This window comes from Anticarsia gemmatalis, chromosome 13, assembly GCF_050436995.1.
Source record: "Anticarsia gemmatalis isolate Benzon Research Colony breed Stoneville strain chromosome 13, ilAntGemm2 primary, whole genome shotgun sequence".
Taxonomy (NCBI): Eukaryota; Metazoa; Arthropoda; class Insecta; order Lepidoptera; family Erebidae; genus Anticarsia; species Anticarsia gemmatalis.
The window spans coordinates 7,824,735-7,848,410 of record NC_134757.1 but is presented as its reverse complement, the minus strand read 5'-3'; the positions used below and the strand labels follow the sequence as shown (position 1 = coordinate 7,848,410).

General features: G+C 35.6%; 5 protein-coding genes across 5 annotated transcripts; 3 read left to right on the top strand and 2 right to left on the bottom strand.

The window, feature by feature from the left end:
• Positions 1-1,597: 1,597 nt before the first annotated feature.
• Positions 1,598-5,169, top strand: LOC142977668 (uncharacterized). The gene is made up of 2 exons (XM_076121735.1): positions 1,598-1,775; positions 2,078-5,169. The coding sequence occupies exon 2, from the start codon at positions 2,087-2,089 to the stop codon at positions 4,529-4,531; it is 2,445 nt and encodes an 814-aa protein (XP_075977850.1). The 5' UTR covers positions 1,598-1,775; positions 2,078-2,086; the 3' UTR covers positions 4,532-5,169.
• Positions 5,170-7,155: 1,986 nt separating this feature from the next.
• Positions 7,156-8,461, top strand: spt4 (Transcription elongation factor subunit spt4). Its single transcript, XM_076122051.1, has 4 exons — positions 7,156-7,373; positions 7,737-7,843; positions 7,942-7,997; positions 8,276-8,461. The coding sequence occupies exons 1-4, from the start codon at positions 7,305-7,307 to the stop codon at positions 8,392-8,394; spliced, it is 351 nt and encodes a 116-aa protein (XP_075978166.1). The 5' UTR covers positions 7,156-7,304; the 3' UTR covers positions 8,395-8,461.
• Positions 8,462-9,035: 574 nt separating this feature from the next.
• LOC142977922 (TP53-regulated inhibitor of apoptosis 1-like) lies at positions 9,036-10,317 on the bottom strand. Its single transcript, XM_076122052.1, has 2 exons — positions 10,007-10,317; positions 9,036-9,488 (listed from the first exon to the last, which is right to left on the bottom strand). Exons 1-2 carry the CDS (start codon positions 10,151-10,153, stop codon positions 9,387-9,389), a joined length of 249 nt encoding a protein of 82 aa, XP_075978167.1. The 5' UTR covers positions 10,154-10,317; the 3' UTR covers positions 9,036-9,386.
• An 899-nt stretch (positions 10,318-11,216) lies between these two features.
• LOC142977968 (ESF1 homolog) lies at positions 11,217-16,407 on the top strand. Its single transcript, XM_076122121.1, has 8 exons — positions 11,217-11,824; positions 12,294-12,417; positions 12,935-13,037; positions 13,574-13,688; positions 14,432-14,622; positions 14,968-15,175; positions 15,440-15,637; positions 15,720-16,407. Exons 1-8 carry the CDS (start codon positions 11,347-11,349, stop codon positions 16,391-16,393), a joined length of 2,091 nt encoding a protein of 696 aa, XP_075978236.1. The 5' UTR covers positions 11,217-11,346; the 3' UTR covers positions 16,394-16,407.
• Positions 16,401-23,618, bottom strand: LOC142977967 (DNA (cytosine-5)-methyltransferase 1-like). Its single transcript, XM_076122120.1, has 8 exons — positions 23,293-23,618; positions 23,059-23,161; positions 22,232-22,652; positions 20,416-20,629; positions 17,330-20,333; positions 17,010-17,190; positions 16,747-16,928; positions 16,401-16,638 (listed from the first exon to the last, which is right to left on the bottom strand). Exons 1-8 carry the CDS (start codon positions 23,376-23,378, stop codon positions 16,555-16,557), a joined length of 4,275 nt encoding a protein of 1,424 aa, XP_075978235.1. The 5' UTR covers positions 23,379-23,618; the 3' UTR covers positions 16,401-16,554.
• Between the last annotated feature and the right edge of the window lie 58 nt (positions 23,619-23,676).

Below are 23,676 nucleotides of genomic sequence, written 5' to 3'. Positions count from 1 at the left end.
TTTATAATACTTTGTAAGAGATTTGGAAGGTTTTTGAACTTGTATTATCTATGCCATAATAATTATCAGTGGTCGATATAACAAAATCAGTTCGACTCTACTTTCATTTTTTTTTATATTATGTTTGTGTACAGGGGTTTTAACTATTATCTTTCTTTCAGTACTATTTACTTTTCTTTGACACAAACAATTACTATTTTAATTACTTTCAGGTTTTTTCTACACTTGTCGTAATGTTTTTTCGGATTGGATTTAATTTATGAAATACTCGACTCCTATTAGTCGTAGCGTGATGATATATAGACTATAGCATTCCTCAATAAATAGGCTATCCAACAGTAAAAGAAATCTTCAATTCGTACCAGTAGTTCCTGAGATTAGCGTGTTCAAACAAACAAACAAACGAACAAAATTTCGACTTTTATAATATTAGTAGATATAGATTTTATCGTTTTTGTAAATCTAATGGGTATTTTCTTATTGGACAATTTTACAAAATTGATGAAGACAACGGTGTAACCAGCAGTATCTATCATTTATTTTCAGGATGAGTATAATATTTCAGAAAAATAGCGATTCTCTTTTGTTCTTTTTTCCTTAAATAATAAGCCTTAAATTTCTTTCTACATCTTTTTCTTCACACTATCTGTTGTCTTGATGATATTTCTTCAATACTCAATAGTTTTTTCGCCTTTGTACCTGAGATATGTGTCTATCCTTCTCTTCTTTATCTTTCAACAGCTGTTGGTTACTTTTAACATATTCATACTGTTTTCTCTCTGCTTACCGTTTTAACAAGTCTTTCTTCTGTAGTCTGTTTCTTTATTTTCCCCTATTCTTTGATCTAGAACTTAAATAAACAATAATTTAGTCATTAATAAGGGAAAATTTACTGAAATCATAATTTACCTGGGACATATCTCATTTATCTGGTGCAAATTCGCCAGAGAAACCCAGGTGAATTAGGGCCAGATTTATTAGTTTTTCTCATAAAAATCCATTTATCTTGTTATTTTAATACAGTTATTGAATAAAAAAAAAAAATAATGTTGTAAAACCCCAATGAAACCATCTGATGTGTTTTGTGAATAATATTCTGTCAATATTGGTAAAAAAAATACGACCATAAAAATTAGTTTACTTACCTTACAAAATCCAATTTCGAAGTCGATATCATGTATAATTTTGGCGAGGAGCAGCAAAGAAACGTGGTCATGGTATTAACAATTTCCCTGTCCCCATACAACACATTTTGTGATAGCCCCACGTCCACTGGTTTTATGTTTTTTGTTTTGGTTTTTCCAGCCAAAAATCACGAAATTTTCATTTATTTCCTTGATGGGTAAAGGTTTTGCCACACGTCCACGACACATTTTAAAAAATATAGCGCTGCGTTCATATCATAAAATCTGCCCAAAAGTGCATAGGGAAATGAGTCACATGTGACTCATGAACTTATTTCAATACGCTCCAGTGAGTCATATATGACTCACTGGAGCGTATTGGACTTCCCTGTCCAGTGAGTCATATATGACTCACTGGACAGGGAAGTTGTTAACAACTTCCCTGTCCAGTGAGTCATATATGACTCTGGCCCGTCATACTGGCCCGTCTTTGCGTTAACTACCTACAAAAACCGTCGCTTGCATCGTTTGTCAAGACGCCCCACCCGCCCGCTACCAGTCGCCTCTGCGTTTTGGTACCGTGACGACGCTTCTTTGCCGCTCGCTGCCAAAATTATTTACGATATCAGCTTCAAAATTGGATTTTGTAAGGTGAGTGAACTAATTTATATGGACGTATTTTTTTTAACAATATTCACGGAATATTATTCATAAAATACATAATATTGATTCATTAGTGTTTTTAAACGTTATTTTCTTTTTATGGTTCATTGGCTGTATGCAAATAACAAGTTAAATAAATTTTTATGAGTAAAACTAATTTATCTGGCTCTAATTCACCTGGGTTTCTCTGGCGAATTTGCGCCAGATAAATTAGATATGTTCCAGGTAAATTAGGATTTGAGTAACTTTTCGCATATTGAAGACTAATTTATTGTATATTTTATTTCTAGATCTAAAAAATGGGGAAAATAAAGAAGCAGACTAGAGAAGAAAGACTTTTAAAAAAACGGTTAGCAGAGAGACGGCGTTATGAACGTATAAAAAGTGACGAACAGTTGTGGAAAGAAAAACAAGAGAAGAATAAACATAGTTACCTCAGGCGTAAGAAAGAAAAAAAGCAATTAAGCATTGCAGAGATGACTCCAAGACAACAGAGACTACAGAGAAAGGCATGGAGGAAGAATTTTAAGGCTTTTCATTCTAGGAAAAAGGCACAGAAGAGGATCGCTCTTTTGCTGGAAAATAATACTCCTCCTGAAAGTGAATACGAATCCGGTAATGAGTTTGTTCGGCAGAATGATGTTCGGCATAACGATGTTCGGCAAAATGATGTTGCTACTCCATTATCTCCTTCAATTTTGTCCGATGAAAATGTTATGGCTAAGTCATCTATAAATATAAACAAGGAAGTTACGTCAAATTCTAGCGGAGCTAAAAGGCGTTTACGATATAAAAAAGATAAAATAATTCAAAAGTTAAACGTACAAATAGCCGATCTGAAGAAAATTAACGAGAAATACAGAAAGCAAATTGAAAGAAGGTCAAAAAGTAATAGTTTGGCTCAAAGAGAATTAAATAATACTGGAAGAAAAGCAATAGTTAAAAACCATAATATAAAGGAAAGGAAGGCAAGAATAGAAGAAAGAAGAAGAAATATTAAAGAAGACGTTATTAGATTTTTAGGAGAAGATAGGCACAGTCGTCTCTGTGCAGGCAAAAAAGAAAGTATAGTGAAAAATAAGATAAAAAAGCAAAAAAGGTACTTAACGGACACTTTAAAGAATTTACATGAAAAATATAAAACAGAAAGGAATGTAAATATTAGTTATCCAACTTTTTGTCGTCTAAGGCCATTTTGGATACTGATGCCTAACATAAATTCCAGAGAAACGTGTCTTTGTAAGCTACACGTAAATGTTAATTTGATGATCCAAGCCTTATGGCAAAAGAAAATAACAACCATTAGCAGCTATCGTGATTTATTGGCTAAAACTTGCTGTGATGCTTACAGCATCGATTGCTTGGATAGAAATTGCGATAATTGTAAGCAGAAGGTCGTTCCATATTTACAGTTCAGTAATGATCAAGAGATTTCTTATTGGCAGTGGAAAACTCGAATTCAAAACGTAGGAGAGACTCGGAGAAAAATGCGCATAACGGAGAAAGTAAAATTACGCAGCCCTCCATTAGGCGTCATTACTAATTTAGAGTTATTACTCACTGATTTCTACAAGCACTGCAGGAACATAGCTGGGCAGTACCAGGCCATCGCATTCCTGAAAAATAATCTGCGCGTAGGCAGCTGCATCATACACGTAGACTTCAGTGAAAATTATGCTGTCAAGTGTAACGAGGAAATACAGTCCTACCATTTTGGCGGTAGCCGCAAGCAGGTAACACTACACACTTCAGTTATTTATTACAGAGCAGCTGATGGAGGTGATCTTCAGCATCAATCATTTTGTACTATCAGTGACTGTGTGAGGCACGACGCATCAGCAGTGTGGGCCCATATTGTCCCGATTTTAGAATTTATATCCGAGAATATTTGCCCAAATCTCAACTGTATCCATTTCATATCAGATTCGCCTTCAAGTCAATACAGGAACAAAAAAATGTTTCATGTAATAGCTTCATTTCAACAATATATTGAATCTCTTCGCACTATCACGTGGAATTTTACCGAATCGGGCCACGGTAAGGGGGCGCCCGATGGCGTGGGTGCTGCAATAAAGCAAGCTGCTGACCGAACAGTGTCTTGTGGTAAAGATATCACCGACTTCTACGATTTCAAAAACGCAATTTCTCAGAGCATTCAGAATATTATTATAAAGCCAGTAACAGAATACGACGTTTATGAAAAAGATTTACTGTTTCCTCAAAAGATCGATGCCTTTCCTGGTTGTATGAAAATGCATCAAATCGTATGGACGTTTGATTCAAATATAATTGCTGCCCGGAATTTAAGCTGCACCGATATGTCATGCATTGAAGAAGCTATATTGTGTCCTCATGGAAAACATCTAGGTTTTTATACTTTGCCGTCCAAGAACACGGTTGACGCAGTAGTACCAATAGCTGAATCTACAAGAGAGATAAATTTATTAAGAGAACAAGGCTGGTGTAATATAATGAATGCTAGTGGGAAACAGGACTGTGCTGCCCCATCAAATTATAAACAAAATAAAGTTAACATAATATCTAACATATTGATTAAACCTGCTTATAATACTGTGAACGAAAATAGGTTACTGCTTTTGGAAGAAACTCATGAAAAAGAGAATACATACACACAGGCCCAAAACTTACCAAACATTGAAACTTTAGAGAATTTAATGGATATAGACATTCCACTGTGGGGAGCACAGTCAGATAGCGAGTCTGATGATTTAAATATTTTTTAATGTTTATAATAAAAATATTCGTATGTGTCACGTTACCTAATTAATATTTTTACTCAATGGTTGCTTGCCTTAAGTTAATTGTTTGTTCCTATTATACTGTGTTTTTATTTTGATTAGATTCGACAGAAAAAAATATTTTTGTTATTAATTAAAATGGCTTTACGTAATGGATAAATATCTAATTGTATTTTAATATAAACGAGAGACTAGATTGATTGATCTTGGTTTACTTATTAATCTACGTTATATCTGTAGAGGTTACTTGTTTTTGTTTGTAATGAACATTGTTCAGACTGTGATTTTAATTATTTTTCTAAATCGAACTGTGATATTATTCACGTATGGGAGATTAACATATAAGTTTTAAATATTTTGTTATTAAGAACGAACTGATTTTGTTTTATAAACCTCGTATATTATTGATCTTGATCATCAACGTATCTTGTTCAAGCCTATCTGTACGAGCTTTAAATATAGTTTTTTGAAGATGTGTACTGGTTTTACATTTCTCTGTGCTTTTCTTAGATTAACTTAGTTTTTTAAGAGTTTACCTGAAAGTGTTCCTAATTATGAATATGATTAATTGATTATAAGCCAAAGAAACCACTGCTTACGTTTTTTATTAAACATTTTTCTCATTTATATGTGCCTTATTTCTCATTTACCAGGTCACCTCTCATTCAGCTGGCAATATTTTTTTTTAAAACGTTGTATTTCATTAACCAATGCAACTACAGGGGGGCCTTTGCTATTATCGAGTATCTTTTTGATAACTCTATAATGTTACTGTGATATCCTGTCCAAAAATAGAATCTAAAATTTTGCCAGATCAATTATACAAAAACACTATGTTGCTGAGAAATGCCCATTTTTACTATAAATTCGTACGGTCCGTCCCCGTCGCTCACATGACTGTTTATATGTTGTATGTGTAGTTATGAGCCCGGTATATTATGACAATTTACAATCAATTTAATGATTGATTCATAAACACGTAAAAAACGCAAATCAGTCCGTTTAATTGGTTTTTAGAACAAAACGATGAACATGCGTTTTAATACATGCGCTGGCTAACGTGCAAAATAAGAATTTTATTCTACTAGGGATATTATTATCACTTATTATAACTATGTAGTTAAATTCGGTCTCGTGGTCTCTTCGGTGCGTGTACTCGTAATACCATTTTTTTTTTCGTCAGGAAAATGCATTACTGCATGTCCCGCCCCAGGGAGCGAAAGCGGGGGTCTGTGGGGCTCTCCCGCCGGCAAGGCGTTCCGGCTAACTTGGGCATACCGACTAAAAACCTGACGGTGTTCCTTCTACAGTCACCATAACGTGGCCAGGACGCGGTACCTCCAATCAGATACTCCGCGATACTCGTAATACCTAGTAATTTTAAATATTAGGTAGGTACATACATACATCCTGTTAGACTGACCGACGTCTATATCGGTTTCTCGGATAGATCCAACTAAGTATATCCTAGGCACATGAGTAAAAGTATGATTATGATATACTTAATATACTTTCTAACTACCTACCAAGGACGGAATACTATTTCTTTGAGCTCAACTTCTCATAAAGCTAACTTGAGCAGGCCCTAAGCGTCGTAAGTAGAAAGAAACCTAATACTTTTTTTGGATTGCATCTGAACCTTAGTGTCATTGTGCCAGCATGTGTTACACCTAGGCTTAAGGCAAATAGTGCATTTATAAGTATCCATATTTATGTTTACATACCTGCATACCAAGTCAATATTGTCGTGCTGCAAAACTGGAAAAAAATGTCGGCTGTTTTCATGTTATTTTATCCACACTTTCTTTACCTACCTATAGTTTCTCAATGATTGAGAAAAGTAGCACTATTCCTTGATTACGTAAGAAAAAAGAGACGCAAAATCTGTAATTGAATGGGGTATTACAGCTCACTATTAAATAGACTGCAATAAATGCGATATACATCCTGTTAAATCATTCTCCACGCTACCCCATAACGTAATGCTCCCTACTTTCTACTCACACACACAATTATCATTTTACTTGCTTGAGCAGTGAGTTTTAATAAAAATGATGGCCCAATCGCGTATAATTCTTTACTATATGCGCCTTCAAGTTGTGGGTTTTGTGGTCCACAAATTAAAAACCTATTGCCCTCAGTATACAATATATGTGAGTACAAAACATATTCAATGGGAACATTGACTTAAGACTTTCGCTGAGACTAACCAAATAGTAAAATTTTTAAGGGCCAGAAATTAGTTGGTCTATCAAAATACACTAAACCTATTTATGGACCTGTTAATGTATAAGAGTGAAAGTCAGAACAATTTTAACGAAAACTACGACAGGCTGAATAGGTAAGTCCATACTGCATTAAGTACCTAATAGATAGATAGGTACCTACGAGTTGTAAAATTTAGATTGAGGAAAATATTTATTTTGTCAATGCTGATGCATTAAATTCGATTTCTTTATTTATTTGCCCACACTGTCACAGAGTTATTTATTTCATAGCTATGAGCTATGTAATAAAATATGCCTAAAATATTAAGTTTTCCAAATATTTTTTTGCATTGGTAATCCAATGAAATGCGGCCGTCAGTAATGACATAATTCATTGTCATAATTGACACTTGACATTTGACAAGTCACAGAGCTTGCTTGAGTTTTGTTTGAGGCATTTTCACGTTATAATGAATATTCTGTTTTAAAATCTTTATAATACCTAACATTATCATATATAATTGTGTTTTATCAAACTTCCCCTTAGTAAAATGTCATTAGATACAGTACCAAAAGATCTTAGAGGCCTGAGGGCTTGTTTAGTCTGTTCGCTAATAAAGGTGCGTTGTCGTAATTTACTTTCAAATATTGTTCTCACCTAAGTTATATTTTAATGTTACGTTTGCTATATAGCTGTAAATATATTGTCAACTAGCTGACCCACGCAACTTCGCTTGCGTCACTTAATTTTCCCCGTTTTTGTAACATTTTTCACTGTTACTCTGCTCCTATTGGTCGTAGCGTGATGATATATAACCTATAGCCTTCCTCGACAAATGGGCTATCTAACACTAAAATAATTTTTCAAATCGGACCAGTAGTTCTCGAGATTAGCGCGTTCAAACAAACAAACAAACTCTTCAGCTTTATAATATTAGTATAGATATACGGCTGGTGGTGAAATAAATGCTTAATTTTTCCAGACATTCGACCAGTTCGAGTATGAGGGTTGCGACAATTGTGACGAGTTCCTTCGTATGAAAAACAATAAAGATAATGTTTATGACTGCACTAGTAACAACTTTGATGGGTGAGTAACATTTTTTACGCCGGTGATCAGTATTCAATTTAGTTTCATGTCTGTGACTGTTGTTATATTTGCCTTGTTATAATACACATATTTTGCAGGATGATTGCTGTAATGAGTCCTGAAGATAGTTGGGTCTGCAAATGGCAAAGAATAAGTAAGTACCAATGAGGTTTATATCAATTATTCAATATTTCTGGTACCTTAGTATCTTCATAACAAATGTTGGCCAAGTAAAGGCTATAACCTAGGATCTGTAGTATAAACTGCTTGTTTTCTTTTTACTATTACTGCATAGGGCTTCCTGTATCACCTTTCTATAGCCAGATCCTTAAATAAACTAGTCTTCTTGTGTACATTGTATAATTCATTGTAGTTAATCACAAGTTTAGTAACAATATTAAATTTTATTGACAACTATTTTTCAATTTACAGGTAGATTCTGCAAAGGTGTGTATGCTATCTCAGTATCAGGACGCTTGCCTGCTGGTGTGATTAGGGAAATGAAGAGCCGTGGTTATGTGTATAGACCGCGAGATACAAGTCAGAGATAATCAAACCTTTCTAGCTAGTATTAATTAAACACTTATTAATTGAATAAATAAAGAATTCTCTACTTTATGTCTTCTGTGACGTTATTTATGACCCTTGATTATACACTGTTGTCAGTTACAATAAAATATACCAATACCTGCATTAAATTTGGCAGTCACCTTTAGTTTCTATGAAATTGATTTAGGAGCAAAATTGATAAGGCTTGCTTTAAATATCTTCATCTGAGCAACCCATGCAGATAGTGACATAATTATATTAAGTTGTATTAAAGGCTCAATAATATGTGTTGATACAGAAGAACTCTTTTATTCTTAAGTAATATCTACAAAAGAGGACAATAATGTAGGCAGTCGTTTGAAAAAATTAAACACTTATTAAAAAATAACATCTATTACAAATAACTTTTCAACTTCTGTAACTACTACTGGGAAACAAACTATAATATTTTATTTATAATCTAATATGTGAGGTTTTTATAATGCTTATTCCATTTTTTTTATGTGTATTCCATCTTTTTTTATTGTAAGTTTGACTTAAGGTTTAGGACAACCATACCTACCATTCGCTTTATGGTTTTCCAAATGTCTTGTATGGGACACATTAGAATAATTACAGGTACCTATAAAAATGAAACAAAAAATTATATGTTCATAATATTCATTCTAACAATTAACTATACAACATAACCTAAATACAAAAAATAATAACTAGATTTGAACTAAATACATACATACATAAATGCAAGGCTAAACCTTTTAATACATTCTGAAATACATTGATTGGGCTTAACAGATAGTTTTAACACACATAAGTATAACAAGCGCGGAAACATGTGGGTATTGAAAATAACTTATTTATAATGTATCATGTCATGGTGTGTTACAACTTTGTGATTACTATCTTTGTTTTGTATTGGTTTGTTGTGCCAATACTTCCAATGCATATTATTCCAGCATGTAGTGAGCTGCAATGCACACAATACTATTGTCTGTCAACTACTGTTCCCTGTGGGTGGTGCTTTGAACTCACTCTCAGTGCCAAGTACATCCTTGTCAATTTCTTTGAAATCTATATTTTGCTGCTTCATAGCATTCTGAAAATAACAATGTTGTTTAAAATAAATAATTGTAGTATATGTTTTGTCATGCACTGAGTACTTTTTTTTAAATATCTATGTTAACATGTGTTACAAAACATTTTAACACTGAGCCACTGTATTATGAGCCTTAGATAGACTGCTTGTCTACTAGTCAGGGCTTGAATAGATTTATTTTTTTCTGGAAATCATGGATGGTATCTACTAAAGTGGCTTAAGTTACAAGCATGATTTTAAATTTTTAACAGGTTATGTGCATAAAGAAATTAAATGAAATCATTGAGCAACTAACATCCTTTTAATCTAAACTAGAAGTAAATGGAATTTCAGTGTAATTATTTAATATATTACTTAGCTTACTAAGCAAGGTGTGAGAATTTTTTATCTAACCTTTTAATACATTTTGACTGATAATATTATGATAGGGATACTGATAAATACATAACCTCACACTTTAAAAAACCTGTTTGTTTATACTAAAACACGTTTGTAACTGTAAAGTCAGGATGATTTACCTTCACGCAATCCTGATAGACTTTAAATATTCCGGCACACATTGAATCATCGTGATCGCCTTTCAAAAACCTTTCGGAGAACCAACTATTGAAGCAGTCGTCATATTTCTTCTTTAACTCTGTACATTCCTCACCTATGCTATTCATGATAATAATGTGTACACGTTTCTGGACATACACTTAATAATATTTCTTAGAAGTTGTAATTTCTGTCTCCGTAACTGAAAATCAATCTTTTTTTTTATCTATTTTCTGTAAAATTTGACACTTTCCTACCTAAATGTATTGAACTGTCAAGTAAAGTGACACTTGACAGACGTACAGACCAACGTAGACCAAAGGAGGACGCGGGCGGAGTAGATTGATATGGTATGATAAGAATTTATTTCATGACATCTATCCAATATCCAGCGTGGAATAAATAGTACACTGTGATATCAATACAACATCAAAGACATCGTCAAATTCGTCAATGTAACTAGTGAAATTATGGACGTACCCCCTACCTGCCAGCTGTAAAGGGCGCTCCACATTCACACGAGACATTCACGCGAGAATCTCCGGAGATTCTCAGCGAGAACTTTTTTGGGTACACATTCTCACAAAGTTCTCTCTACAGTTCTCGCGCTCGATGACGATGGACGCAAAAGTAACCGCTGCGTGAGAAACATGCGAGTGTGGAGTTAATGTGCGTCTTCGCCTGATCTTACGTTCTCGCGATCCTTTGTCTCGCGCCAAAAAACCGACAAAAAGTGGAGAAAAGCCGGAGAACAACGCAAGAACTTGAGAAGAATACGCGAATCGCTTCCACATTCACGTTTTTCGCATGTTTCTCGCGTTCTCGCGAGATTCTCTTGAGAATGTGGAGCGCCCATAATAGACTTAGACATATACCTATTTATTGCAATAAAAAACTTTTTATTAAACATTAGTTGTTACAATATAATACCAGTCCCAGCGTTTACTCGTTTCGGCTGTTATATTATACTTAAGGTTATTCCAAGTACATACTAAAAAAACATAATTATCCAGTGCGTAATCCTGTTATATTTCTATAAATATTTTTAATGCTAAGAGGAGGATCGGTATGTACCATTTCGAATTTTGAGTTATTGCTTAAAAGTAGTAAGGCACATTTTATTAGAACAATTTCTGAACGGTAATGTTAATGTCGTATGGCCATGTGCGATTGACAGTTCGTGATGTCAAAAACATCAAAATAATAATCGTAACCTATAAAATATAAGGTTACCTACAGTGTTCGTTGTGGTTATATTATGTTACTTACTTTACTATAGTGATTTGCAGAAAATAAAATTGTACGTTAAACCTATTTAATCATGGGTGACATATTAAAAGATAGTCGCTTTACGAAATACCTTAACGATCCTCGATACAAACAAATACCTAAACATGAAAGAAAAGTAAAAATTGATAAACGTTTTCAATCTATGTTCAAAGATGAGAAGTTTAAAGTTAAATATTCAGTAGATAAACGTGGTAGGCCTATTAATGAAACATCTACGGAGAATTTAAGGAAATATTATGAAGTAGAAGATTCTGAGGGAAGTGGTAGTTCAGATGAGGATGATATCGAACAAGAAGGAGCAATTGAAGATAGTGACAAGTCGTCTGGTCGTTTCGTGAGGCGCCCGCCAAGCGATGACGATCGAGACGATCAAGCGTCTGCACAAGAGGATGAACAGAAGGATGGGAAAGTGACTGTATTTCAAAATGATAAACTGACTCGTGGAAAGTTAGATAAGAAAGTCAAAACTAGACTATTGGACCTGGATATTGATTATGCCAGAGGAGAAGGTAAACAATTTTAAAGTAATAATATTAATAAAAAAATTCCCCACTGGATGACTATTGGATTGGATGCACTTGGCCAGCTTGGTGGACTCAAGGCCTAAGCCCTCCCCTTGGTTGGAAGGAGACCCTTGCCCTGCAGTGGGACAGTAAAGGGTTATAAAAAAAAACAGAAAAATTACTGTAGATTATTATCTACGTAACCATAAATGTTTAATTTGAAAAAAATTGTCCATAAACCATTTGGTCCTTCAGAATTATAGTCATCTTAAAATACCGTTTCTTTGGTAGCCTTTATCTTATTAAAGTTCTTACTTATTAGGCAAGATTAAACAGTCTATAAACTACTAACTCAAAACTAAGTTCAACTAATTGTAATAATATTCTAAATGTTTAAATTGGCTTTATGTTAAATAATGTAATGTAAACCTAGTGTATTGAATTGAGGGGGTACAATCATAACTATCTATTGCAGGTGTTCTTCAAACAGACAGTTCATCAGATGAAGAAAGTAGTGATGCTGAGGAAGACAGTGAACTGGAACATGAGTGGGGTGAACTCGATGCTGATGCCGATACTACTGATGAGTCCACTAAAAGGTATGGACTTTCTCAATTGGTGCTATAACCTTTAAAATCATAAGTTCCCAAGAGCATGCTATAGCAACATAATAATATTTTAATAATGTTGTTAAACCATGTCAAAGGCCTCCGGGCGGCTTGTACAACTTTGATACCAGGTTGACCTCTAACCATACGACAAACAAACAGCAAGCAACATAATAGGTATGAGAACCTTAGAAATAGGTGTTTTGTCAGCTCTGTACATCATTGTAGATTGACAGTAAGTGAAGAGAATTAAGTTACCTTAACTAGGACTGTTAGGCTGGTGGTGTCATTTTCTTCCAGCTTTTTTTCTTAATGAGTCAAATTAATTGTGGTTAGGCTGGTTCTGCCACTTTTGTAGCTTATCAATTGTTTTCATGACATTTGATGTTACTTTATCTAGGCAATAGGCTATCTGACTCTGATTTAAAAAGCTGTGAAAGTAGCCCTTAATCTTTATATAATTATTTATTGAACTCACTAAAAGTGATCCTCAAACCTTTTTTTACAGAATTGCTATATGTAACATGGATTGGGACAACATTAAAGCAACAGATCTCATGGTACTCCTCAACTCATTTCTACCTGCTGGAGGAGTTATCAAGAAAATTACAGTAAGTCATTGTCTTCATGTTATTAGTTACTAGCTGACCTGACTGAGAATGGGTCATAATTTTATGTATGTATAAAAGTTTATGTGTCGCTTTGTGTATTAACTGTTGAAACAATTGTTATAAACTTTTATTAAAACTAAGCACTATTAGACAAAAGGTTGATGGGAGAGGGCAGGTCGGCTAGTATAATTATCAAATACTAGCTGACCCGCGCAACTTCGCTTGCGTTACATAAGCGTTAAAAATTTTCCCCGTTTTTGTAACATTTTTCACTGGTACTCTGCTCCTATTGGTAGTAGCGTGATGATATATAGCCTATAACCTTCCTCGATAAATGGACTATCTAACACTGAAAGAATTATTCAAATCGGACCAGCAGTTCCCGAGATTAGCGCGTTCAAACAAACAAACAAATAAACAAACAAACAAACAAACTCTTTAGCTTTATAATATTAGTATAGATCAATATGTCTTTAATAATACGAGTATATCCTTACGCATTGATTAATCTATATAATTTGTACTTCATTTTCTAGATCTATCCATCTGAATATGGTATAAAACGCATTAAAGAAGAAGAAGTTCGGGGCCCCATTGAGCTAACAGAACAAAAACTTGATGATCTATCAGATGATGGAGGCAATGAAGAAGGTCAGTTTCTACTTTCTATTAAGTTTATGTTAACATCATTGAAGTCAAAAGAGTGAATAATGTGTGTAGGTCGAATCCTAATGGCTTAAATATTTCTGATGTTAAATAACAAAATGTATCATTTTAAATAAAATCTTTTGTTTTTGGTATGTGATACCCACTTCATACATTCTTTATTCATGCAAGTTTTAACTTTTATGTCATACAAAGTCGTAATTAATCTTCTATACGAAAATGTATCACCGAAATGTATGTACGCGCATAACGTTTGAACCTCTAATCCAAATTGGGTTATTATTTTTTTTTAAATTATATAATAATACTAGCTGACCCGCGCAGCTTCGCTTGCGTCACATAAGAGAGAATAGGTCATAATTTTCCCCGTTTTTGGAACATTTTTTACTGGTACTCTGCTCCTTTTGGTCGTAGCGTGATGATATATAGCCTATAGCCTTCCTCGATAAATGGGCTATCTAACACTGAAAGAATTTTTCAAATCGGACGTGTAGTTCCTGAGATTAGCGCGTTCAAACAAACAAACAAACAAACAATCAAACAAACAAACAAACAAACTCTTCAGCTTTATAATATTAAGTATAGATATGTTTGTACCTGTCGGGACAAGATGGGATCAATGGGATCACAATTTCCATGGGAATGAAATCAACGGGATAAATTTGTGCTACACCCGGACGAAGTCTGGCTAGTCTGCTAGCTAGCTTAATAATAATGGAATGTTTTAGGGTCATCATATCACATGGAGAAATTGCGTCGTTATCAATTAAACAGGTTGAAGTATTACTATGCAGTTGTAGAATGTGACTCGGTCGTGACAGCCGACAAGTTGTACAGTGAATGTGATGGAATGGAATATGAAAGTAGTGCAACACGCCTCGACATGAGGTTCATACCAGATGATGTTACATTTGATCAGGTATGCAGTAAAAATATTATTTTCATGTTTGCTTCTGTTGTCAGTGGCGGTAATATGTTATGAACTAAACATAAAGTATTCGATTTGATTAATTCCCAATGTCAGACTTATTGAATTTTCTAATTTCTGTCATAACAATATCTTAGTAACTTAGAGTTAGCTTCATACGGTAAATTCAAAACATAATTTATTTCGTAAACTTCGTACAAAGTATTTGAAATTCATATAATATAACGCATTTATGCAAAGTCATTTATGACGAAGTTTAGAAGATAAAAAAATGCTTTTGACACATCACCTCACAAATTAAGCAAATTTAAACTAACTTACTCTGAATGTCAACAGGAACCTAGAGAAGTGTGTACAAAATTACCCGACCTAACGAAATACAAGCCCCGTTTATTTACCACGACTGCACTGCAGCAAGCTAAAGTGGAGCTCACATGGGACGCTACGAATCCTAACCGCACGGAGACTATCAAAAGCGCTCTTGACGGCAAAATTGATGACTTGGATCTTAAGGATTATCTAGCATCGAGCAGCGAAAGTGATGGTAATAGTCCTTGTATCAACGATGTTTTCAATTGTTATTTCAATTTAATTTGGGATTTTATTATACTGAAGCTTTCACTGTTAGTATAAGTCTTCTTTAGCTTTGTTTTCGGTTACGCGTACGCAGTAACGTTGGTCTGTCTCTTCAGAATGTCGCTAGTCATATGATTTGTAGCATTAAGTTATTTTAGGATATAAAATAATAACCTAACGCTAGTTTCGGTTAACGTAATCGTAATACGTTCTAATTACCTCTTTCTTACAGATGATAACGAAGTTGAAGATGTTGACACCATGTCTGAAAACGGTGATGATGATCCCATACAAAAATATAAAAAACTACTTGAGGATATCGAGAAAAAAGAGGAAAAGAAAAGCAACAACGATATGGAAATGGAAATAACTTGGGGAATAGGAATAAAGGATAAAGCAGAGGAACTAGTCAAGAAGAAACTCAATGAGGGTAAGTTTCTTCATACTATTTACAAATTATTTATAACCAATCATTCTTCGAATCACTTTTACAATATTTTCTTACGTTACAGAAAACAAGAATTTAACACCATTTGAAAAGTTAATTCAAAAGAGGAAAGAGAAGAAAAAAGAAAAGAAACTAAAAAAGAAAGAGACAAAGGAACATGCAGGAGAGGATAATAGTGAATCTGAAGATAGTATGTCCGACGATGTGCCTTCTGATGTTGACATGAATGACCCTTACTTCACAGAAGAATTCAATAAGCCAGAATTCAAAAAACGAAAATCTATTTCGAAGAGTAAAGACACCGACGATGATGTGGTAGACGATGAAGAAGAAAAGAAGAAAGCAGAACTAGAGTTACTTTTGGACGACGAAGATGGCAAAGCTCACTTCAGTTTAAAGAAAATCCAAGAATCCGAGAGTACTAAAAAATCCAAACGAAAAAAGAAACTAAAAGCCAAAATGAATGAACAAAAACAAGCCTTACCTGATTTTGAAATTAACGTAAATGACGATAGATTTTCTGCGCTTTACAATTCCCATCATTATAATATAGATCCAAGTGATCCTAATTTCAAGAAAACTAAGAATATGGAAAAGCTTATACAAGAGAAATTGAAACGCAGACCTGCCGATGTGCCACTTCAAGATCATCAGCCTAAGAAGTCTCGGGAGGACGCAGAACTGAGTTTACTAGTGAAAAATGTTAAGCGAAAAACAAAAGATGTTCTGAAAAAATAAAGCACTATTTTGAATATTGTATTTATTTATTTGTCGACTAAAATTTCAATAACAATATACTATAATAGTGTTTACAAAAGAAGTCAAAAAGTAGAATATATCAATCCATGAGATTACTTAATTTTAGTTAAACTTATTCTAAAAAAATATGGTTTGTTATTTTATTTTGCTATGCTTGTACATAATGCTTTCTTTATTTCTCTGCCAAGTGCTGCACCCAATGGCGGCGGTACTGCATTACCCACCTGTAATTTTTACAATAATTTAAATGTTGTGTTAAGTAATATAAACAACGCCGGAGAAGTCGATTCTTGCTAAATTCAAGTACACAACATTTTGCATGTATATTATACCTGTCTATGTTTATCCTGTACTGAGCCAGCAAAGATGTAAGTGTCGGGAAATCCTTGAGAGCGCGCACATTCGCGAACAGAAACAACACGGTTCTGCTCTGGGTGAAGTACGCGTCCCTGCTTGCCCATCGGCTCGGGGTCCGTCACAGTAGTACTGAAGTATCCGTCCCAACACACTCGACCTATAACACAAATATTACATGTTTAAAAAACCAGGCATTATAAGAACTCCGTGCATATATTAGAGAAAATAAAAGTCTTACCATATAGGCCTGCCCAGTTATTATGTCGATTGCCGGTATGTGGTAAACACCACGGAATAAGGGTGTTCTCCTGTTTATCTGAAGGTGAGCATGTTCCACCGGCTGCACACGCACATACACCGCGGAGAGCGCCGCTTGACGACCGCCCATTTCTCTTGTCGTCGTACCGATATTGCAACACCTGTGTAGTGATTACAATAGTAAATTATTACATAAACATACCTAAGCTGTTCAATATTACAAAAGCTCAGTTGTAAAATAAAAAGCAAGATATATTTTGGTGAACAAAAACATATCTGCATTTACATAAAAATAAATACCTTGCATTTGGTTCCGTCTAAAAGGGTCACCGATATGTTAGGTAAGTCCCTCCAATCAGAGCCAGGTGTGGTGGGTACCCGACATATTCTGGCTTGTATGAGTGGCGCCATATTCTTACAAATATGATCACGCAATTTGGCATTCTCATCTTTGCTTCTTATCAGTCGTTGGAAGTAACTCTCCGGCATCGACCCGTAATCTATTTCTATTTTGTTAGCACCATTACATATCTGAGGCAGGTCACTCATTGCGTCTCGTATTGTGCAGGTTCGTCTAGGAGCAGACTCGTCCCAATGTATGTTTGTAGCGAATCGTTTGCCGTCTATCGTAGTGGTTAAAGAGCAGGCACGTCTGCTGAACACGTGCGTCGGTTCCGGATACAGCGGCAAGTCGTAGCCGGGCGCCGCAGCTAAAATGATGAGCCTTCTCCTCGTCTGCGGTACTCCGTAATTACCCGCCTGAAGAATCCCGAACGTGCATTGATAGCCCATATCTAGCAGCGCCCTCAGGGTCAATTTTAAAACCATGCCTTTTTTAAACGCCACAAAGTTTCTAACGTTTTCCAAAATGAAATATTTCGGTCGATAGTAATCACAGTAAGATAAGTACGAAGCTACCAAAGAATTTTTAAAGTTGGAGTACTCTCTCGAGTTAAATCGATTCATCCCGGAGAAGCCCTGACAGGGCGGGCCGCCGCACAGCAGCTCGACCTCGCCCTGCGCGGGCAGGCGCAGGCCGCCGGCGCTGTGCGAGCGGCCCGCCATGACGTGCTGCAGCAGCTGGTTGCAGTCCTCGTTGAACACCACGCAGCCCTTGTTGTTGAGCGCGTAGGCGTGCGCCGCCGCCTCCACGTTCTCGATGGCCCAGCGGCACTCCGCGATCCCGGCCCGATGCAGGCCTTCTGACAGTCCCCCGCAGCCCGCGAATACGTCTAGAGTTCTCAAAGGTTTGACGGCTATATTATCCGACTTTGCTTCTGTCGTATCGGCAGTCTTGCTCGATTTTCCTTTGCCTTTACCTTTATCCTTGCCCCTGTCTACGCGTCCGATATTCGTGGCGTGATTCGGTACGTCTATGAATTTCTCTGAATTTTTATCATAAGCCATTCTAAAGTAAAATCTACACGGGTCTCGCTCCAACCAGTCGTGAATTGAATTCGAGTTAGGAATATTTTGTTCGTAAATTAAATGACACGGCCCTACGACTGAAGAAAATGAAATATCGCGGATTTCCTCACTCCAATACAAGACGTTAACATCTTCGTGTTGAGGAAATCTACTAGTTGTGTTTTCAGGTCTATAGAGAACATTAACTTTAAGATAGATGTCTTGTGGTACAATGAGAGGCCCCTCACCGACGGCCGTGACCGCTGCGATGTAGCCTACACAGAATGGCTCACCGGTATCTATATTTGAACCACGCAAATTATTGTCACTTTTTCTATAATATTCAGGATATATGTCCTCATCAACCTTTTCCAATTTCGGTTTAACATTGTTCGCGTTTGAAATGTTATTTTTTAATTTAAAAGTGCCTGGTTTTAAAAACACTCCACAGCCTTTTTTATAATCGTAGTCTTGCCATCTTACTAAGGACCACTCGGTCCTGTTAGCTTCAGACACGACACTAGATTTTTCAAGTAATTTTCCTGACACTCTGGGGATATTATTAGCATCTCTCTTTGTTTTTCGTTCACAAGATGGACAGAATCGATGTTTTCTTAACTGATTAGGACAAACCGGATCTTTAGGTATGTCCTCGAATCTTGCAGTAAATCTTTCGTAGAATTTATTGTAAAAGTATGTTTTGCCATCATCTTCGAAATGTTTGTCATCCACTTCTTTTCCACCTAGCTTGAACCAGTCAGCTGGCATTTCTTTTTTAGCGACATTAGCTTTCCTCAGAATAGATGACAGCGGAGCACCATGACAACATCTGTCTCCCAAAAACACTTCCCGAGGATCCCCTACCTCTCCTAGAACAGTGTCGGAAGATCTAATAAACACTTCCGCGTGAAAGTAACCACCTTTAGAGTTAATAGTCTCCTTCCACATGTACACTACTCTAGCAACTAGAGCAGGAATATTGGCCTGAGATGTTTCAATCATAACAAAATCACCAATACACAGTTCAGAACCGTCAATATCAACTCTTTCGTAGTAAATTTTTGTAGCATCTGCTTTTACAGGTTCTCCGACCCACTTAATATTCCTGTTATTTGATCCCGTCAACTTGACTGGTACTACATCTTCTATTTTGTCTTGTAACTTTTTATCTACCATTTGTTGGTAGTCATTATCATCATCAGGATCTGAATCCTCAGCTTGTTCGACGGCCATGTTGGGACAGAATCTACGAACACAAGCTTTTTTGGTTCTCCCGTGTCCTCCAAATTTAGCCATAGCTCGACAAGCATTGCACTCTCCGCAATCAGGCAGCTGACATGCTTCGCATATGCCACATCTTTTTCTTCTCAATACTAACTCGTGGTTTGTTTTATCTAGTTGGTTCGTAAAGAAACTCTCGAACGTTTTCCGTACCAGCGGCGTAGTAGTTGCTCTAGTCCATGCTTTCTTATCAACTTTCTTATAATCTATTTTTGTACGGTATTTTCGTTTACCGAATTTGATCCCCATTAATTTAATAAGCTCTCTTATGCAGGGTAAGGTTATCAATGGTTCGTCATCTTCATCGGCTTCTAAGCTAAGAACTTGATCACACACAAATTGAGCATGTTTGTGCAGCATTTCTTCTGTCATTTTCATATCATTAAGCTCTGGTATAGAAGCCTCTCTTATTACTTCTAATAAGTCTTCGTAAGATGGTTGAAGATAATGATATTCTTCTAAATATTCAACAACAACTTTACTTAACCATATTTTTTCATAGAGATTGTTCATCAGAGGAGTATATTGCTCACTTGGTTTTAGTAAATTATATTCACCAAATTCTGTTGATAATGTGATGCAGTTTCTGTCTCCACCATCAAATCCATGAATAAACCTGTGTTTGAAATAGTTTTTTTATATGTAAGTACAATATCTTCAGGATATACAACAATGAATGACTTAGAACAAGTACTTACCATTCAATAATGGGACCCACGTCTTTTACTGGTACAGAATCTTCATCAATCTCAAATGAATCAGAACAGATTGATTTTAAATAACCAGACATATAAATGCGCACATCATTCTCCACCAGGCCACCGTCAATAGGGCAAAGGTGTCCCTGCTCATCAAATATTGAAAAACTAGTAATATTAGTTTGTGGCCTCTCCATTATATCACCCTCATCACCTGAAAAACATTGTTTTCTTAAATATGTATATGTGAAAATGTGAAATATACTCATGGAAAATACAAACCTTTGAGTATATTGTACAACAATTTTTTATGGTCAGAAGAACAAACAAAAAATTTTACTGCCTCTGTGGTGCAGTAGTTAGTGTATGTGTCTGCCATGCAGAGGTCTCAGGTTTAATTTCCAGGTTGGGCAGCGCTTTAGGTTTATTGACAATAGCAGGGGCCGAAACAAGTTCCAAGGTCGAAAATACTGATTTTACTGACGAAAAATTCAAAAATACTGACCAAATACTGACCATTTCAAAACCGTTTTTCCGGGTGAATGGTGTGAAATAACAAAAAATACAGTCGAATTCAGAGGTCAAAATCCTTTTTTGAAGTCGGTTAAAAAACTTATTTTCGGTTATTGGTCTCCCCCATCTCAATAGTCAACCAGCACCGCCTTTTTATTGTGTTAATAATCTTTTTCTATTGTCATTTCTTTAGTAATTGTTATTGTATTACGATGCGCTCGTAGCCAGTTGTGCTCACCGGTCGGTAAACGATCTCCGGGTTAAGCAACCGCTAGCACAGTCATTCTATAGATGGGTGACTGCATAGTGGTATTGGAACTGAGCGTCTCCGTGCTCGGAGGGTACGTAAAAAGTCGGTCCCGGATGTTGTCGATTAGGATAAGAGTCATTAAGCCATATCAAAGGCCTTTCAGTCGGCTTGAACAACTTTGACACTAGGTTGACCACTAACCATACAAAAGATACATAGATAGATTGTATAACAAGTGAGTCATGCGCATTCATGCAAAATTGACATACTCCAATAAACTCCAGAAACGCTAATAAACTCCACTAAACTCCAATTAACACCAAAAACTCTAATAAACTTCCCGTCTTAGGAATTTTCGATCAGGACGCGTGTTCTGACGCGGGTTTAGAAGTTTTTACCCATCCCAAAAAGTGCGCAACGCCGCTAAAGAATTTTCACTTCAAAAATACTGATTTCAAAAATATAGAAAACTAGCTTTTACCCGCGACTTCGTCCGTCACCTGAATTTTCCCATGGGATTGCGTCATTTTCCCGGGGAACAAAAGTAGCCTATGTCCATTCTCAGGTATCAAAATATCTCTATATCAAATTTCATGCATATTGGTTCAGTAGTTTTGGCGTGATTGAGTAGCAGACAGACGAGTTACTTTCGCATTTATAATATTATAGTATGGATTTTAATTTGCTATTCTATTGAAGTCATGTGATGGCCAACAGCAGAGGAAAACCAAAAAAAATTGAATTCGGAAAAATACTGACAATACTGACCGATTTTCGAAAATACTGACTTTTACTGACCAGGTCCGAAAATACTGACTTGTACTGACTTTACTGACCAATTTCGGCCCCTGCAATAGCAACTTGCAGTTTGGTAACTTGATCAGTATTTGGCCATTATAATGTCAGTAAAGGTGACTTTACTGACATTATAATTGGCAAAAGGTGGGGTATATTTCATACACCTTTGCCTACATCTTCAGGTATAAAATGCATGATGTTATGGTATGTACATATGCTCCAGAACAAGTGCAATATGCTTTAAACAATACTAACCTGATGCAAGGACAAGTTTCTCATTGGTCAAAGCTATGTACTCTTCAACAGCATCTTGTGGGTGTCCTTGATAAAAGATTATGTCAGAATTATTTAAAAACTGACCGCAGATATCACACTTTTCAGTATCGAGAACAGTTGGGGTTTTTTTATTTATTTCACCATTGTTATTATTTTCAGAATTGGACACTTTCAGCTCACATTTATTATCCTTTTGTTTAATAGATTCTGCTTGGACAACAGGTTTATCTTCTAAAATGTCATCAGAATCTCCAGTGTTTTTACTATCAGAATGGTTACTTAGTTTGTTTGTTTCAGAATCCAAAATTTCCTTTGCCTCAGTATTTATTGAGTTCACTGTTATTTTGCCATCATTAATAGTTTTTGTTTCAGGTATTTCATCTTCATACTTTAGTTTTTTCTAAAAACAATAACAAGTTGTCAAGTTTATTTGTTGATTATAATGTCTGCTATTGTTTATACTGCCCTGATTTTGCCGCTAATTGGATTAAACAGATTTTCATTGAGTGACTCTACTCAATCATAATCTAACCATCAAATTGCCAATTGACTGTAGTTAATGTTTCATAGTTCAGCTATATAAAGCATACAATCAAGCAGAGACGTAAACAATGGGTTCATAAAAAAAAGTGCTCATAGCTACTGCAAGGCAAGCATGAGGATGTTATTCACATTATTGTATTTCATAGGAATTTTGAACTACCCAGCACAATATTTGACTATAGTATGTTAATTTGAGCTATTTTCAACTGTGTCAACTACAAATATGACTAGAACCAGGTATATATAAGTCACTGATGTGTTACCGGGTGCATTATTTCATTTCCTTCAGGACTTCTATTTCTTTTGGTTGAGAACATACTGGTTATTTTAAGCTGATTGGCACTGCGCGGAGACCTTCGCTTCGATCTGAAATTTTTTTTAAACTATTTACGTTTCATACTGAGAAATTAGTACATTGGGGTATTATACTAACAGCAAATAGCTACGGTACATTATTTAGTTATAAGAGTTACCTACTTAGGAAAGTTTATACTCACGGCTGAGCAGGCGACAGCTTGACCACATCTGAAGCATTTTCAGGTGCATTTTGTTGAGTAGCAAGTTTACCGTTCTTAACCGGCATCTTGTTTTAAACAAACTTTTGTTTCCTGAATGCGTATTTAATACTCTAAAACTTGGACTTCATTATTGATTAGTTCATAAATAATATCAATAACATTATATTTAAAAGCAAGTAAAAAGATCACAGAAAATAGGCGCCAGAAACTTCTCAGAGGCACACATTCACAACAGCAAACAGACAGAAACAATTTAACGCGCGAAACCTGACAATACTTGACAGTTGGCACATTAGACAAACAAAGGTACCTATCACTGACAGACAAGTGGCAGTGGCAGCAGCACTCATTCCGTATCACTTA

Excerpts from the sequence above, each read along its gene's own strand:
- LOC142977668 (XM_076121735.1), top strand. The coding sequence starts at position 2,087 with ATGGGGAAAATAAAGAAGCAGACTAGAGAAGAAAGACTTTTAAAAAAA.
- spt4 (XM_076122051.1), top strand. The coding sequence starts at position 7,305 with ATGTCATTAGATACAGTACCAAAAGATCTTAGAGGCCTGAGGGCTTGT. Across the intron at positions 7,374-7,736 it reads TAGTCTGTTCGCTAATAAAG|ACATTCGACCAGTTCGAGTA; the intron begins GTGCGTTGTCGT and ends TAATTTTTCCAG. Across the intron at positions 7,998-8,275 it reads CTGCAAATGGCAAAGAATAA|GTAGATTCTGCAAAGGTGTG; the intron begins GTAAGTACCAAT and ends TTCAATTTACAG.
- LOC142977922 (XM_076122052.1), bottom strand. The coding sequence starts at position 10,153 with ATGAATAGCATAGGTGAGGAATGTACAGAGTTAAAGAAGAAATATGAC. Across the intron at positions 9,489-10,006 it reads TCTATCAGGATTGCGTGAAG|AATGCTATGAAGCAGCAAAA; the intron begins GTAAATCATCCT and ends TGTTATTTTCAG.
- LOC142977968 (XM_076122121.1), top strand. The coding sequence starts at position 11,347 with ATGGGTGACATATTAAAAGATAGTCGCTTTACGAAATACCTTAACGAT. Across the intron at positions 12,418-12,934 it reads ACTGATGAGTCCACTAAAAG|AATTGCTATATGTAACATGG; the intron begins GTATGGACTTTC and ends CTTTTTTTACAG. Across the intron at positions 13,689-14,431 it reads TGATGGAGGCAATGAAGAAG|GGTCATCATATCACATGGAG; the intron begins GTCAGTTTCTAC and ends GGAATGTTTTAG.
- LOC142977967 (XM_076122120.1), bottom strand. The coding sequence starts at position 23,378 with ATGCCGGTTAAGAACGGTAAACTTGCTACTCAACAAAATGCACCTGAA. Across the intron at positions 20,630-22,231 it reads GAAACTTGTCCTTGCATCAG|GTGATGAGGGTGATATAATG; the intron begins GTTAGTATTGTT and ends AATGTTTTTCAG. Across the intron at positions 16,639-16,746 it reads TACAGGATAAACATAGACAG|GTGGGTAATGCAGTACCGCC; the intron begins GTATAATATACA and ends TAAAAATTACAG.